This window comes from Mesoplodon mirus (genome assembly GCF_964341445.2).
Source record: "Mesoplodon mirus genome assembly, chromosome: X".
Lineage (NCBI taxonomy): Eukaryota > Metazoa > Chordata > Mammalia > Artiodactyla > Ziphiidae > Mesoplodon > Mesoplodon mirus.
In genome coordinates this window covers 8,477,407-8,494,092 of record NC_138981.1, presented here as the reverse complement: position 1 = coordinate 8,494,092, position 16,686 = coordinate 8,477,407, and the positions used below count along the sequence as shown (strand labels likewise).

General features: G+C 42.8%; 1 protein-coding gene across 3 annotated transcripts in view; it reads left to right on the top strand.

Moving 5' to 3' along the window:
- Positions 1–16,158, top strand: part of ARHGAP6 (Rho GTPase activating protein 6) — a 165,048-nt gene extending 148,890 nt beyond the window's left edge. For all 3 annotated transcript variants that reach the window (XM_082609416.1, XM_082609415.1, XM_082609414.1), the window contains 3 exons: positions 9,256–9,524; positions 11,341–11,421; positions 14,164–16,158. In XM_082609416.1, the coding sequence (XP_082465542.1) occupies positions 9,256–9,524; positions 11,341–11,421; positions 14,164–14,849 (1,036 nt within the window). In that variant the 3' untranslated portion in view covers positions 14,850–16,158. The remainder of the gene's footprint in view (positions 1–9,255; positions 9,525–11,340; positions 11,422–14,163) is intronic.
- The last annotated feature ends 528 nt before the right edge of the window (positions 16,159–16,686 follow it).

The following is a 16,686-nucleotide window of genomic DNA, read 5'->3' as shown; positions in this document are numbered from 1 at the left end:
AATGAGGAAAATAAGAAGCCTTGCTGTAGGCTACGGTTAGCCACCATTTTTCCTCCAAAGGAGAAGCACTGAATTTTCCCATTAGTCAGATTTTATGATTTATCTTAACCATTCGCTATAGAGGCAGAGTGTATGGGGGTGAACTTTAACAAAGCTAGTTAAGGGGGTAATACTGCGTCATGAACCAGGAGTGATGTTGCCACCATGACACCAAACCTTAAATTTGTGACAGGAAACGTTGTTTCCTTCGTGAAAGTATCATCTTATGCTGTGCTTGTTAATCTACTGAATTTCAACAGTTCTAAGACACATTTTCCCCCATGTTTTATCATCTCTGAAACTGAGGTTAATCTTATAATCAACGACATGTCTTAAATTAATTCATAGCATTTTTCCCCTCCTAGTCATACATAAAATACTGTAATGGTATGTCTTATTCAATGCTATCTCAGAAACGTGGACACGTGTTAAACTGTTCTTTTGTACTGATGTCGAACCTGATGTACTAATTTTCATTTAAAACTATTTCAGGTATGTAAAAATTACATTCTTTAGAGAAATTTGGTGGAAAGCAGTTGCACATTGTTTTGTTCTATGTTCTGTAGAACAGGGAAGAATTTTTAAGTGGATCGTCCTTTCAAGAGCACTTTAAAAAATCCATTTCTGTGCCAATCATTATCAAGATAAATTCTGCTTCAAGTAAGACATTCTGCCAGGATTCAAACCCTGAGAGCCACGAGGGAATAAAAATGTATTCAGATTGTATACATGGGCTGGTATTTCATGGTCTTGCTTTTCATATCAGAGAATTGGGCTCACTTAAAATGTTCCTAGATTCCTAACTATCATCAAGGTGGAGATTCTAATTTAAACAAACAAAGGGCTTTTCTTCATAGGAGATGTTGTGTTACCAGAATTTAAAGGAACTCACTTATTTCCCTCCCCTGTGCAAGAAAACAGACATGGCAGCCTTTCTCTTTGTGAATCCCCCATTAAGCTGCCTTTAAAACACTTCTCTGTGGGAAAGGTAGAAAACACACACCTAAAAAACCCACTGATTTTTGACTTATCGAATTTCTGCTTTTATATGACATTTTAAAATATATGAATATTATACTTTGAAGAATAGATGTTAGAAGTTATTTTTATGTGGTTTTCAATACGCTCTTTGCATGTAAATGCCAAGAAGTGAGCCTTTCTTTCTCTACTCTTAGGAAAAGGAGGAAGCGTACATATTAAAGCCCATCTCAAACTGTACAATGGTGCAGCCTCTCCTGTTCCCTGTCCCTATAGGAATAAGAATTGTAAGGCCTAGGCAAGCTGACCCTACACCAAGATCTTAGGTGAGTGTCAGGGCTTCAAGAAAAGGAAGGTAAGCTCACAGGAGCACTGAAGATGTCAGAGACTAGCATTATCGAACAGAAAACATTTGGAGAAGACTTTCGCAGTGAGGAGGAGAAGGGAGTGATTGGTTTTTTCCTCTAGGTACACGTCAGGTAGCAGCCCAGAAGGTTGATGATGCTACCATGAAGTGAAAATACATACATTAGTAAATAAATATTTATTTTTAATGGCCTCTTGAGGCTTGAAAAGTCCCAACCCTCGCGCTGTAAGTAGTCTCTTCGTGCTTTAAAGGCGTGCTTCTCAAACTTCACTATGCATCCAGATTACCAGTAGATCTTGTTAAAATGTTCTTTCTGAATCAGTAGGTCTAGGGGAGGGAGTCTGAGAAACTGCATTTCTAACAAGCCCCCAGATGATGCTGTGATGCTGCTGGGCCACGATGCAAACTTTGAGTAGCAAAAGCTTAAAATCTCAAGGCATATTCTTTTCTTTTTTCAATATTTATTTTATTGAAGTATAGTTGATTTACAATGTTTTGTTAATTTCTGCTACACAGCAATGACTCATTTATACATATATATATGTACATTCATTTTTGATATTCTTTCCCATTATGGTTTATCACAGGATACTGAATGTAGTTCCCTGTGCTCTACAGTAGGACTTTGTTGTTTATCCATTCTCTGTATAAATGCTTACATCTTTAAGAACTTGCAGACTTGTTGAAGGAGGCCTACAAGGGTGAAGATGATATGTGCTGAGCCCCTGGTTCTCAGCCTTGCCTCCCATTCGAATCACTTGGGGAGATTGAAGAACAGCTCCGTCTGGGCACCCCCTCTAGAGATTTGGATTCATTTATTCCGGGGTGCAGTCTGGACACTGGGATTTTTTAAAGCTCCCCTGTGTTTCTCACAAGCAGCCAGGCTAAGAACTGCCAGCTGAGAGCTGCCCCGTTAGATACTACATATTTACTGTCATCCGGGGACTTGAGGTAGGTGATTTGTTACACTCCAAAGGGGTCTTTGTGTTGACAAAGAAGGGAACCAGCGCTCCAGACCATAGATCCACGTGGAGTTTCGATATCTTCTGAGAAGAGCAAGGATTTGCAGGGAACTTTTTAGGCTGGAGAGGTTGTCAATAGGCCTGGATGTTTGGGGAGCTTGAATCAGGGCCTGGTCATAAAAGTAAATATGTCAGCTGGCTGGGGACACGATAAAGAGGCCGGCCAGCACAGAGGGCAGAAGCCCTTAAATAGCAAGCTTAGCAGCGGTGCTTAAATCAAGAAGCAGCGGCAAAGAATTACAGTGATGATAGATCATGGTAGTGACAGAATACAGTGGTGACAAGTTATAGTATCCCCAATGCCAGACAGTGCTGGCCACACTGACATGTCAATTATCCATCAATAGCACACCCTTCTATGATATAACGTGCTGGTTATGAGCTTTGGATTCAGAGCCAGATTGCCTGAGTCCAAATTCCAGTTCCACTGCTATTAGCTGTGTGGTCTTGGGTAAATAAATTCATCTCTCTCTGTCTCAGTTTCCTCATCTGTAAACTAGGGATAAAAAGTCACACTAACTTTATGGAGTTGTTCTGCTATTAGAACAGAATCTGGTTTTTAGATAAATGCTTAGTACTTGTTAGTGATTATTATCACATTACTTAGAATTTCACCATTCTGTTCATTTACAGCTACTTACCAAAAACTTACCAAAAACTTGGGTGTCACTAGATTCTACCTTGCTGTCCATGAGCTAGCAACCTATGAAGGCAATATGGCGTGAGCGAACCCATCCACGTTAAGTTGTGGCACTGTCTTGAAAGGCAAAGCTCACCTGATCTAATTGGCATCAGGATGATGGCGTAGTTCTGGAACAGACAGAGGGGTGAGGGTGAAATGCACTGAAGTTGGGAACGTGACCTGCTCGCACCAGGCCAGGTAGATTTCTGAAGGGACTGGAAGCGATTGCATTTGCAGGTCATGAGGTCGAGAACCTGGATAAGCTGTGGCGCAATGGGAATGGACAGAATTCTTGTTCCGAAGAGCTTATTTAGTGAAAACTCAGCTACGAGGGCTATGAAAGGTAAGAATGGAAAGGATTCGCAGGAAGACCACAGAGTGGGAAGCAGCAGTAGCTTCTAAAATGAAGATCATAAGTGCAGTGATATGCACAAGCTGCCTCATTATTTTCTTCCGACCCTTTGATTTTTTTCCTGAAGCTTCTGTTCTTTGCCATCAGTTCACATACCTAAATAAGGTTTTAGATTCCTGTGCCCCACGTGGAAACTGCACAAGATTTTATCTGGAGTGGACAAGTAAGTTTTCAAAAGAGTGTCAAACCAAGAACGAGAACATATTCCTCAAAATTTCTGTTTTGAAAGATGAAACGTTTAGTGATATTTGGGGATTTAATGTTTTGATTTGAATCTTTTCCCTTCTTTATGTGCGACAAGAGAATTGGGGGAGTGAGAGGAGGATTCGTTATTTCTTCTTGTGCTTGTCTACTTACATTTTTGGCCTCAACTAAAATGGAATGCCAAGAGGAGATTAGAAGAGATTTATATTACTAACAATGAAAGACTTCCAGTTTTTTAATTGCTTGTCTGGTATATTTATTAGAATTATGTGCTCTTTTCTTCAAAGATACTTAAAATAGACCCTCCCCCTTGATTTAGGGATGTAAAGTACTAGGGGATGAGAATGGAGTCAAAGAGGGCAAAGTACGTTAAACGCAGGCATTTGCAACAGAACAGAAGTGCAGTGTCACGGCAGGGCAGGGGCTAGGCTGAGGGGAGTGAGGTGCAGATTTTAAGGGTGTGTTAAAACGGTGATCAAAATGAACAATATTGAAGTGTAGTATTTTTTAAAAATCAAAGTTAACACCAAAAATCTCTGATGAGCAGAATATCAAAAAATTTTAAAAGACCTGGGCGAATTCTAATGTCCAGGGTGCTGGCTTTATCTCCTGGTGGGAGTTTGGATCCGTGTCAGCTTCTCTGTGGAGCAGGGTGCATTTGTCCCTAGGATTCTGCATAAGGGATGCTTTGCAGAATTGAGCATGATGAATGTGAAAACCTCCCATAAGTCCAGAGCTACTGTGGCAGTGGATTCCTTTCCTGGTACCGTTAACGGTGTCCGAGATGGTTATGTGCTTTGAGTTCCAACAGACTGAGGTTTATCCGTTCATGGCAAAGCCAAGCACGAAGCCAATGCAAGTTCAAAATCCCCAAAGGTGTTTCTCACTGGGGTTGCTCAGTGACGGGCTGGGCTGGCCACTTCCGGTGATTGAACCGGAGTTTTCCGTTTATCCACAGAACAAGTTCTGTGCTTCCGGCTGCAGTACAGGCCTGCCCACAGTACCCTGCCAGCGTGTTTACACCCTGACCTGAAGGGACCAGCTAAGGGTGAGAAAGTGATTCGCTCTCCGCGTCCATCTCATGCTTGTTTGGTTGGCTGAGACTGGCCATGCATGCTGTGGATGGTCCCGGGGCTTTCAGGTCTCATGGGAAAGCTCTCCATTCATGGAAGCAAACCCATGTCAACTGGCAGTGTATCTGCTCAAACCCATGAAATTCCAAGACATAGAGCGAGGGAACATTTTGTGCTTCTAAACGATTTCTCATCTAGTGAATCACGGGTTAGCATAAATAGTTTAGATAAATGCATGAATATTTTATTGCCTTTACTTGGAGCGTTGAACTTCAAATTGTCTTCCTAGAGTAGAATCGTTTTAGAGGCAAATCTTAGAGAAGATGTTGGTGGCTCCTGTCTCATTTTCCAGAGGGAGGGTCCTGGATTTGTTTCCAATTGATTTAATGATAAAGCGATGGAATGACACTCAAATTTTTTAGAACTCTGAACTGCCAGTGTTATAGTGAGAGTTCTGAGGAGTTTTATTTTGTTTATTTTGTTTATTAATTGGTGGGCTGTCGTGTGGAAAGACAGTTCTTGGGCATGGGTTCTTAGGTACATTTGGCCACCATCTTATTGACCTCTGCCGAGAAAATAAAATGATAAATAGGAAATACTTTAAACATATAAAAGGGCCACCAACTCTAAGCATAAAACAAGCATTTTACTACTGATTTTTAATCATTTTGAATAGTATTTATGAAATGAGTTTAAGGAGTCTCAACCCCTAATGCCGGTACTGCTAGAAAGACGTGTAATTTTGATATCTCCTCATTTCTTTGGCTCGTCTCTAGACCTGTGATCAGAAACAAGGCGAGTTGTTAACAGTAGCTTAGTACAATTTCTGCCACATAATGGACTCTATACAAATAGCAACTTTTGTGCTTCTGTCAGGCCAAGGCGTTACTTCACATGAGTGTCTATACCACAAGCTGTTTGCCATGGGCACTCAATCGGTATCCACTTCCACGGGCAAGTACGCTGGCTGGGAAAAGAGGTGTCACCTGTCATGGGGTTTCCCCACCTGCCCGTGTCCCTGGCTGTGACCCCAGCCACCCTGAGGAGGTTCGTGGTCTGTGTCTGCTTCATTCACCTCTACCTCCAGGGATGAGCTCTAGCCACCTCCTCCAGTTTCTCCCCTGATTGGGGCCACAGCTGTGGTGACTTTGGTGGCTTGACTTAGGAGAATGACACAGAAGAGCAGAGAAAGGCAGGTTGGCCCCTCCTGCCCCCCCCCCTTAACACGTTCTGATCCATCACCAAACAATGTTCAGTTATCCGGATCCTGCAGACCGGAGCTGGCTGGATTGGGCACACTCCCTCTCCTCTACTCAGTTGTGGCACCAGCCACCTCAAGGTCAGGACCACCACATTTACCCCCGCTGCCAGCCAGGGCTGAGGTTTTGGCCACTGTCTGTGGTTTCCCTCCTGATTTGACACTTACTAGATCCATAGCCCACAGTCACATCTGTGGGTTGAGGGAAGGCAGGTAGGTTTGGTATCTGGGGTTCTCAAACTTCCCCAAGCATCAAAATTACCTGGAGGGCTCTTAAAGCCCTGCCCCCAGAGGTTCCCTTTCAATCGGCCAAGCCAGCTTCACGGGCTGAGCCCTGCACTCAGAAGCAGCACCCATTTGGCTTAGTGATCTGCCGTCACCATCTTGAAATTCTAATCATGTTTTTAATCTTAGGGCCCCGCATATTCATTTTGCCCTGGGCCCTGCATATGGTGGCCAGTCTTGTCAGGAGGTCCAGAATGGAGCTTGAGAATTTGCATTTCCAACAAGTAATGCATTTCCCAGGTGACAGCGATGCGGCCACATCAGAACCACTGAGTGAGGTTTTGCAGAGTCAGCCCAAAGGCAGAGGAAGAGGACAGTGGCTCTCCACCTCCCCTCCTCTCTCACCTCTGCTGGATCAGATCCAATCACAGCCATGATCATGGAGGAAAAAACAATATGACAGCTTCAGTTATTTTGGTTATTGCTGTTATTCTCTGTTTTGTTTTAACCAAACTGAATGCTCTCATGAAGCATGCTGCCTTTTTAATACCCCCAGCAGCATGGACTTGATTTCCCTGTCTTTACACCAGTCCAAAACCAATGTGTTGAAGCAGCTCGCAAAAATATGTAAAGTGGAACAGTATCATAGTAAGTAATTTGAAAGACCAGGGAAAGGAAAGCAGTGGAAGAGTGATAAGGTAAAAGATGAAGTTGGGGTGTGAAACACACAAGGGCTTCACACAAGCTCCAATATCACACAAGCTCCAATACGCCAACTCGAGTGGAGCCCCAATTCCTCAGAGCCTTTTAGCGGTGATTGCAAAGAGAGATACGTTCTTTATTTCATGACCCGTGGTTCTATGTGGAAAAATAATTTTTACCTCCAAGTAGGTAAAAATAACCTGCTGGCCTGGGAGAAACCCAAATGTCCCTAGTACTGAGATGTTCAAGAAATTTCTTTCATGAGGTGTTTTTCTTTATGCACATAACTGTTGGCTGAATCTGCAACTTATAATACTTTGCTCAGTATATGCTCTTCTGTATGTTTTGTAAGACAGAAGAGCAAGCTATGAGACCGAACTATTGTGGTCTCCGTGAGCTACACTACGACCTTTCCAAAACTTTCCTCCTATTGTAAAGGGGCCAAAAAGCATTCGAAGCCCTGATAGTTAATTTTGTTTTGGCAAGTGAATTGACTTGACTCTCTTTAAAACAGCCCATAAAATAAGGCTTTATGTGCCCACTCTTATCGATATAACACTGTGACTTATTCTTGCTGAGTAGACATAAGACATGTTCATTAATGAATGGAAAAATGTCAACTAAACAGGGAAAACAACTGAAAGTAGCCCAGCAATTTGATATCTAGCCCTGGTCAGAAAGTAGGACCCTGATTGTGAGCTGAGCTCTGTGTTGCTACCAATTCAACACGTTCGTGTTTTCTCATTTTCATAGTAGAGCATCCTCAAGGAGAGTCGAACCCCACAACGACAGACAAGTGTCCGTTTGTTTTGTTTTGTGTTCCCTCCACTAGAATTAGGGAGGCTTCCCCCTTTAATTAAATAGTGGAGGTTAAATCGTTTCCTTCCCCCACTTTCCAGCAGAAGTAGTAAGTTCCTTTTATTTTTCCTTCATTCACTGGAGGCCTAAAGTTTCTGGAAAACCATCCTCGTGGTTGTCCTCTGGCTCTTTCCCATGAGGTTATCAGTCATCGGTTTAAACGGAGGCAAGGAAAGGACTGTTTATTCCATGTGGGTAAGAAATTCCCTCAACAAAAAGTGTCTGGGCCTCTGGCTGCCTCGGTGACGGTGACGGGGAAAGCATGTCCCAGCTGCTGAGATGCTTCCCCCTGGCACTAACCCCTGCTAGAGACCACTGTGAAGCCAGACCCCCTGAGAGCGTCCTTCCTCCGTGTTGCATGCACAGAACGCTTTGGTTAGGAAAGGCTTGCTCAGGCATGGGTTTTACCTTCTTTAAGATCACAAAGGATTTGTTCTGAAAAATTAAACCAAAAGAAAGCAAAGACAAGTAAAGAGAAGTGAAGTGGGGGAGCGTGGGGGGAACAGAAGCAGGTTTGGGAACTTTTCATCAATCTCTGATCATTTCCCTTTAAGATGTCAGGGCCACTGTTTTGAGGAAGGTAGAAAATACAGATGTTCCCAGGTAAGACTTCCAACACTCTTGTCATGTTCCTGATGTTCTCATCTTCCTGTTCCGCTCACTGTTTTCACTGTTATTTCTGTTGCTGTGACAACTCATGCACATATCAACCTTAATGGATATGCTAATTAGTACATTTTATATCAACGTGTAAAAGCACTAGTGCCTGGTGGAATCTTTTTAGGTGTATTTAAATACAATGGACTCTAGTGATGGTCATATATTTATCCTTTTAGCCACCGTTTTAACCATGAAACAGTTATTCCCACCAGCATCATCATCGTCATCATCATCATCATCGTTGTTGTCCTCAGGAAGGATGGATTCACTCACACTAAGTATTTGAGCGCGGGGAGAAAAGGTGTCCGTAAAGCCATAATGAATTACGCGTAAAGTTTTAATCATAGTTTTATCTGAATTATTTTTAATTCAGGATATTGAGGAAAGTAAAAGAGTTATCTACAGTTTTCCCCTACTTAACAGATAGTGAGCAGCAGACTTTAATTTTTAAATGGAAACAGGGATTGATCCGATAGGCATTTCAGTGATGCACCTTGGAGAAGACAGGGATCCATGTGTTTCACCCTCCCCCGCCCCACTTCGCCTTGCTGTTTCCTGTAACATCTGTTGGGTTTTACTGCCATCTGCTGGCCATTTCATAGAACCGCTTTCACCTTATTGACCCAGGAGTCTTGGAACCTCGCTCAGCAGCTCTCTTTGTTTCAGCCCGTGTCCATGCGTTCTCCTCCTGTCCCGTGTGAAACCGTCGGATTGTTTAAATCTGGTCAGTCACTGTTAACACACTTACGCACCTGTCATTATCTCCTTGTGCCAGAAGCCCTGACATGCTGAGGTCGGAAGTTTCCTTTCCCGTGGGAGGAAGGCATTCGTCCACAGATTCCAACAAGGCCTCCAGCGGAGACCTCTCCCCTTATGACAACAACTCCCCAGTGCTGTCCGAGCGCTCCCTGCTGGCTATGCAAGAGGACGTGGCCCCGGGGGGCTCAGAGAAGCTTTACAAAGGGCCAGAGCAGTATGTGCGGGTGGGCCACTTGCCATCTTCGAAGTCGAGGGAGAGTTCTCCTGGACCAAGGCTTGGGAAAGGTAACTCCACCAGTGACTTTGATTTGCATGTGGCCTGATGTGGGTGCTTGGGACCTTCTCTCCATCCCTTCACCATTTCACGTTTCTCTAATTCAATGAGCATTTACTGAGGACCTGCCAAACACCGACTCTGAGTCTGAGTCCCTGCAGACCCAGCTAGCTGGGAAGCAGTCTCAAGCTCTGACAGCCCCTGACGTTCCCAGCTGACTTTTCTGCTCCAGCATCCGAGGAACTTTATGTGTCCTGGCCTGTGGGTTTGGGTGCCTATTTGTTAGGCTAAGATGTCACCGAACCATTGCTGTTAACTTTTATAAAGGGAACAAGCTGAACTTACTATATAACAAGCTGGCATGTTCCAAAGAGGTCTCCATGGGAGGTGACGTTTTAAGGCAGAATAAGGTTTCCATGGTCAAATACATTTGGGAAATATTGGGTTAACCGAGCTAACGGTCTCTCTACTGTACAAGTTCTCAAACTCTTTAAAGTGCTAGGGGGCACCATGAATTTCCACAATGGGAGCGAGGGTACGGGTTGTAGCTTTTCTCAAATTCATTTGACCACCGAATGTTTGGTTCTGTTCTCTCCCTCCACAGAGTAATTCCTCAGGGTCAGGACTCAACAGGACACTTTTAAAGTAATAATTGGAAGACACAGTGCAAATTCTTACTATTTTATCTCAAATTTATAGTTTAATCTGAAGAGCCACTCTGAAAGGGCTTGTTTTGTTTTTTGGTGTTTTTAATCAGAGCAGTTTTTTTTTAATTTTACAAATATTCGTGTCAAAATTTTTTTTTAATTTACAATGAAAACAGTAGCCCATGTTTCCATCAGGCATAAAATTTATTTTTAAAATGCGAAAGTACTTGCCTCATCTGTAAAATGGACTCAGAGTCATCTCTTCAGGATTAAATGAGAGAATGCATATGAACTGTGGAACACAGGGAAGCATCCAGTAGACGTTTGCTTCTAGAAATAGTCATTATTATCTCGTGGCAGGATTGTAGTGAGGATTAAATGAGATGGTGAAAACACCTAAGGTAGGTGTAAATATTTACAGACAGACTAAGGGGATGTATGAATAAATACATGCAGGACTGACTCTGCTGCCGCCAGATAAAGAAACTATAACTATTCTTCTGTCTCTATGTTAATGCGGTCAGAGCTGTTGCCACCCATCACAATTGTACTCGTTTCCTATGGCTGCCGTAACAAAAGACCACAAACGTAGTGGTTTAAAACAACACACAAATTTATTATCATACAGTTCTGGACATCAGAAATCTAAAATGGGTCCACAGGGCTGTGTTCCTTCCGGAGACTCTAGGGAACAATGTTTCCTTGCCTTTTCCAGCTTCCAGAGGCTGCCTGCATTCTTTGCTTCCTGGCCCCTTCCTCCATCTTTAAACGTGGCATCTTCTATCTTGCCTCTCTCTTGTAAAGACCCTTGTGATTACATCGGGCTCGCACGGATAATCCAGGATCATCTCCTCATCTTAAAATCCATAACTTAAGCACACCTGCAGAGTCCCTTTTGAATGTAACATCTTTACAGGTTCTGGGGATCATGCCACGGACATCTTTGTGGGAGTCCTTATTCTGTCTACCACAGCCATCCTAGAGAAAGAGCCTTTTTGTAAATCTCAAATGGAATAAGCATCTTAAAAGGCAGGTCTGCATTGTATTCTGTCTTGTATCCATCACAGTCTCGAATATAGTACTTTGAGCAAAAGAGATGTTATAAACATATTTGTTTATTGAGTTTTTGCTCTTCAGTTTGATTGTGAGTTACATACCTTTTTTATACACTTCTTCCTAGATATGGCAGAGGAGGCTTTCAATATCTGGGGAACTTGGCATTCAACATTGAAAAGTGGATCCAAAGACCCAGGAATGACAGGTAAAGGATAATTTTTTTAAACTGATATTTCATTTACTTTTTAAGTTAATTTCCTTTCATTTTCACCTTACTATCATCATATTACATGCTTGTCAAATATTATTTGGAAAATGCTGGAAACAGAAAAAGGGGATAAAGCTATACTTATCCTTTCCACCAAAGTACATCAGTCTTTGACTTTATTTCATTTCGTTTGCAAGCGTTTTTAAAGATAGTTACAATCATTCTCTCTGTGTACCTTTATATGATTCGTTTACCGTCCATTCTCCAGTTATTTTCCAGTATTATTGTTAAGAGCCATGTAGTATTCCAGATGCATATTCGTAGTTTATAGCCCAGTGCTGGGACAATGAGTTGTTTCCATTTTTTATTGATGTTGTAATAAGTTATGATGTCAGGGACCTCTTCTATGTAACTTTTTTTTTTTGGTATTTTAAGTTATTAAAAAATTCACAAAATTTCAGAAAGCCAGTTACAAATCCAGAATAGTAAAGTGGGGGACTTCCCTGGTGGTCCAGTGGTTAGGACTCCAAGCTTCCACTGCTGAGGGCCTGGGTTCAATCCCTGGTTGGGGAACTAAGATCCTGCAAGCCGCGTGGTGCAGCAAAAACAAAAACAAAAACAAACAAAAGAACAGAATAGGAAAGTGGGTCAAAAATGATGAACGTTTTCCAGAGTTCAGAGGTACAGTCACTTCACATTCCACAGAAGATGCGTTGGCTCATACTCCATAAGCTGTAGATGGCAGTGCCATTTCACTGTACTGTCTGTGTCACTTTAACCTCATTGGTATTGCAAATCACTGCGTTTGCATTTTGGCTTCTTTAAAGAACAAAACTGTATTATTTTCATTTGCCTTTCTTTCTCACCAGTATTTTTCCATTTTTCTATTTAATCAGCTGAATTTCCCCCACTGATTATCAGTTATGTCATTGGCTATTTGTGTATGCTAGTGTTTTTAAAATTGATTCTTACAAACTCTTCCTATCATAAAGACGTTAACCCTTTGTCCACTTTGTTTGCCCCTGATATTATTATCCCTTGCAGTTTTTTCCCCTTTTTGGATATCTGAAATTTTTTAAAATGTTTTACATAAGTAGGTCTATCACTCTCTCTTGTTGTGAATTATTTCACAAAATTAATCTTTACTTTTACTTAAGCATTGGAGAGTCAGTCATCTATGCACTTTTCCCTTTCATAGTATTCCATTATTTTAACCCTTAATTCTTTAATCCATCTGGAATATATGTTAATATATTGCATGAAGTGTGTAAATTGTTTTGTTTTATTGTTTCTCCCAAATGTGTGTGTATGTATGTATATGTGTGTGTACATGTGTGTATATGTTCCCTTTCTCACTGTTTTGTAATACCTCCCATATTACATTTTTAAAGCATGGTACGTTTTTAATTTAATGGCCTCTAATCCAGTTTGAGTACCTGAGTACTGATCCATTATCTAACTACATCTCATTGTATCCCATGAAGTGCTTTGCTGCCTTTCCCCCCAAGGATAAACTATTCCACGATATTCTGCTCTGTTTTCCTTCGCTGTTTCAACTCTGATCTGTCCCTATATAAATGCTCATATGCCCCTCTCTCCCCAAAATGATCTGCTCTCTTTTCCTGCCTACTAGAAAGAAATGAGAGGACAGGGCAAATCCATAGGAAAAAGGCAGCCTGAGGACATAGGCTCCTCATTCGCTTGTGAAATGCACAATGTTTTGCTCTCCTTTCAATTTCCTGAGGAAAGTTGTATCAGTTAGGGAAGGCTAACTGCTGTAAGAAACACCCCCTAAATGTCAGTGGCTTAATCTCTCCCAGGTTGATTTCTCCCTCGCCGCCCAGTCCACTGTGGATTGTGCAGGGCGGTGACGGGTGGGAGTGCTCCGTTCCACAGAGTCATTCAGGGGCTCAAGTTCCATCTAGCCAGTGGCTCCCCCATCCTCAGAGGCTTTGGAGTCTTCCATGGTTTTTCCATCCTGGGCTAGAAGTTAAAGGAAGGAAGCAAGCAGGAAAGACTAGGAGTGCATTTGGGTTTTTTTTGGTTTTGTTTGTTTGTTTGTTTGTTTGTTAACTAGACCAGGCCTAGAAATGGCTCACATCACACCTCTGCACATGTGTTAGCCAGACCTCATTTATGTGGCCCTCCTAACTGCAAGGGAGGCTGGGAAATGTCATCCAGTAAGGAAAGGGGACGATTTGGTGAACAACGAGCCAGTCTCTCCCACAGTGGTGGTGGTGGAATATACACAGCGACTGCTGTCTTCATTATCTTCTGGCACCAAATGAGGCATTTTTGATTCATTTCATTTATTCCTACAGCTTTAATTGACACAATAGAAACATGGAAACATTATTTGTGTCTCCTCTGGATTGCAAGTTGCACTGAACAGGAAGGGAATGTTCCTTTCACCTTCTAGGTTCAGAAAAGTTTTCATAACCACGCAGAAGGGGGCTTTCCTACAACATAAATTAGGGCCAAGGACTATTCAGTTGCATTTGACAGCTCACCTGTCAGAGTCCAGGCATCTGTCTTTGGAGCTGCTTCACGAATTGTGCCAGTAACCAAAAAGCACTGCTCATGTCTTTTACTAGGAAGTCTTTTACTTTAGGCAACAACGACTAAGCGTGTCCGCACTTCTTCAGTTTTTGAAGTTGGCGGTAGGAAGGAAATAACAGGGCATCCCGACGGGGGTTCTACAAACCAGTTCCATCTCTCCTCCTTCTCTCCGGCTCCCAGGTTCCTACGGAGACATTTTTGAAAGCAGCTCCCTCCGACCGGGGCCGTGTTCTCTTTCTCAAGGGAACCTGTCCCCAAATTGGCCCCGGTGGCAGGGGAGCCCCATGGAACTGGACAGCAGTGCGCAGGTCATTGCCAGGACTCAGACCACGAGCACCATCGCCGAGTGCAGGGTGCACGCCCCCGTGGCCCGCGTCTGCAGCACGCCCCCCGTCAAGGGCGGCGGGGACGGGAGGCGCGCGCCAAGGCCAAGGCCGGAGCCGTGCTGGACCGAAGACCTCGCGGAGCGCGAGCCGGAGGCGGCCTGGCTGCAGAGGAGAGCCAAGCCTCTGCACCAGAGACCTGCAGAGGGTGCCAGGCACGACAAGAGGCCTCCTCCTCCGTATCCTGGTCCAGGGAAGCAGGCCCTAGCATCTGCCCAGCAGCCCGCGGAGCCGCCGCTGTGGAGGCCTCAGAGGCCAGAAGGAGGCTCCGGAACAGCTTTGGAAGAGGGAAGCCAAAGAGCCGAGCGAGATCATCAGGCCGCCCAGCAAAAAGCGAGCAGCGCGTACCCCAGTCCCGCCAGCGATCGGAACAGTAAGGCCTTGGGGGAGCCCAACTGGCTCGACTGGCAGAGGGAACGGTGGCAGATCTGGGAGCTCTTATCCACCGACAACCCCGATGCCCTCCCGGAGACGCTGGTATGAGATGAGCCCTCCACGCTCAGCCCTCACGTCCCAAACAGCCTTCTTCCACTCGGTAGGGGAAAAAGTGGGTGTTGGACAATTGGGCACTTACTTGTTTTTCTTCTTTTACACTTAAAAAAAAAAATAACACGAGAAAAGTCAGTTCACTTAAAGACATAGAGCACCAGGACCCTGGCCATTTATAATAAGATTCTGTTGCACAGCCAGCCTTCAGAGAAAAGAAAAACAGAGATGGATGCTAATATCCAATCTAAAAGCTATTCACATTGGCTCTGTATAAGATAAAACTCTTGCTTTGGTATAGCTTAATTGTATTTATGTGTCTTCAGTTTTGACTCTTGTATATTCTGTAACAGATTATGTATGATAATCCTATATGTTATATTCACAGAAAACAGAAGGAACACATTTTTAAATCACTTATTCTAAGTAATGAGATTCTATAGAGTGTTCTAGAATACGCACAAGCGGGTTTCTGTGCTTTGGCCATAGCTTTTTAACTGCGAACAGCCCTTCCTTCAATGCCTAAGGAAAACACTAACAAAACAAAATAAAACAGAATATGAGAAGCCATATTTTTCTATAGTAGTGAGATACAAAAAAATATAGTCACTGAATGCTTTTTCATATTGAATATGTTTTAAGGAAAATATTAAATTTGGTACATTATGGAATATATTTTTAGAATCTCTTTAGAAAGAATTCAGAGAGAAAGGCCGTGCCTGACAAAGAAAGAATAATTAAGAAGTTGTCCTTCCCATTTTAGGTCAAATTCAATTTTATATAGACCATATATAATATATATTTATAATGTACGATTTTTATGTATTTTTCAAAACTGCAAACTGGAATCCAACTATAAAGTGTTTGAGGGTCAAAAGAGAGTATTCAAATTACAGAACATGGTTTTTCCTTTTGCCCCATAATCAGTATTAACCAAACTATATGCAGGGCTTTGTAAACTAAATCGTATTTGGAAAAAGATTAAGCTCTGTATTTACATTGTGCCAAAGGCTGAGGAAATGTTTTCTTCGGTAATTTTATGTGTCATGTAAAGTGTTCCTACCATAGTGCAGTAGTACATTTGAAGTGTTTCAACTGCAAAACCATTTTTGACCAGCAGGTGGCAATTTGCTTCAGTATTTTATGAAAAATTTTTTTCACTTCATAAGGGAATGTGTATTATAGAAAAAGATGGGTTTTTTTTTTATAAAACATGCTACTCTTAATTTTCATATTGGCGATGACATTTTCAGTGGTGTTTCCTAAAGTTCTTACTTGTGCCATAATGAATAAAAAGTTAAGCAAAGCCTTCGTTCCCTGGCATTAAATCTAGTGAATGAACTCGCACCCCATTGCAAACATATACTTCCCTATCCCCAAGACCAAGTGTAATAAATAATGGCAGTACTATACATACACAGCTAAAGAGCTAGTAAGAACTATCAGGTGGCTTGGGGACGTAACCCGGTGACACTGAAGCAAGTGAAGGCTGATTGTCACTCATTTGAAACTCAGTTGTCGATGAGGAACTGGTTTGCTCCAGGATGGGAACTCAGGTTTCCCACCTGCTGGACAGGTGTTGTCCAACACAATGCTTGTAAATTACATCTGCACTATAGGCCTTAGATGCTCCGTTTGCTTCAGGGCTGAAATAATGAAGTCTAAAAATGCTGTCTGATGCCTCTTATCGGGGGCATGATAAGGGTATCTTCAAGCTCTGTCATTGGGTCCAGCACTTCTGCCACTCTCAGGTTCGCCTGCCGGCCTCTGGTTCCTCTGGCTGCCCACACACAGCCCAAAGTTGCCAACAAGACCCAGAGCAAACGCTGTCTGA